General features: G+C 40.2%; 1 protein-coding gene across 1 annotated transcript in view; it reads right to left on the bottom strand.

Annotated features, from left to right (window-relative positions):
• LOC107576061 (alpha-taxilin-like) overlaps window positions 1-702 on the bottom strand; it is a gene marked incomplete at its 5' end in the record, with an annotated part of 6,991 nt that overhangs the window by 1,305 nt on the left and 4,984 nt on the right. Inside the window, 3 exons of the mRNA XM_016262330.1 lie at window positions 5-172; window positions 260-355; window positions 530-622. Of these exons, the coding sequence (XP_016117816.1) occupies window positions 5-172; window positions 260-355; window positions 530-622 (357 nt within the window). The remainder of the gene's footprint in view (window positions 1-4; window positions 173-259; window positions 356-529; window positions 623-702) is intronic.

Here is a 702-nt window from a genome sequence, read left to right as displayed (position 1 = left end):
TGGCTTCTGATGGTGACCCCGTCTCTGTTTCTGGCTTACTCTCAACGCCTGTGGAGACACCCTGAACCTTCTTACTCAGCTCGTTGCGTTCTATCTGTAACGCACGGCAGAGCTTTTCCAGACGCTGCACCTTCACCTGCAGGCTTTCGAAATCTTTGTCTCGTAGCGTTTTCTACAGAGAGAAAAGATATGATTTTTAGCTGGTGTAACAAAGCTTTAACTGTCAAATATGACAGAGAATTTGCAAGACAACAATCACCTCCTCTGCCATTTCCAGCAAGGCTTTGTTACTACTTTCCCATCGTGATCTGTACATGGTTGTTTCCTTCTCCAGCTTCTTAATCTTCTTTGTCATCTGTGGGACAATACAAATTCAGATTAAATCACCTTCACATAAAGGCTTTAGAGATTTATGTTTTGTGTTGGGAAATATGTAGCAACACCCAAGACGACCTACATGCATGAACACAGACTAACAGTTTCTTTGCAGGGACATGAAGTCCACAGCATAATTAATAAAGTCATTTACCTTTTCCATCTCTTGTTTGAATGTTGTGAACACCTCGTTGCTTTTGGAAAGCGTGTTTTGAAACTCTTCAAACTTCTCGGTGTACAATGAGAGCTGTAAAAGACAAAATAAAAACATTTTAGCCTCAGATCTACTTAATTTAAACACGTGAAACAGTAACACATGTTTCTAAA

Source organism: Sinocyclocheilus grahami, unplaced genomic scaffold (genome assembly GCF_001515645.1).
Source record: "Sinocyclocheilus grahami isolate Dianchi unplaced genomic scaffold, SAMN03320097.WGS_v1.1 scaffold3162.1, whole genome shotgun sequence".
NCBI classification, from domain to species: Eukaryota; Metazoa; Chordata; class Actinopteri; order Cypriniformes; family Cyprinidae; genus Sinocyclocheilus; species Sinocyclocheilus grahami.
The sequence above is the reverse complement of the archived record's forward strand: the minus strand, read 5'-3'. Positions and strand labels throughout refer to the sequence as shown.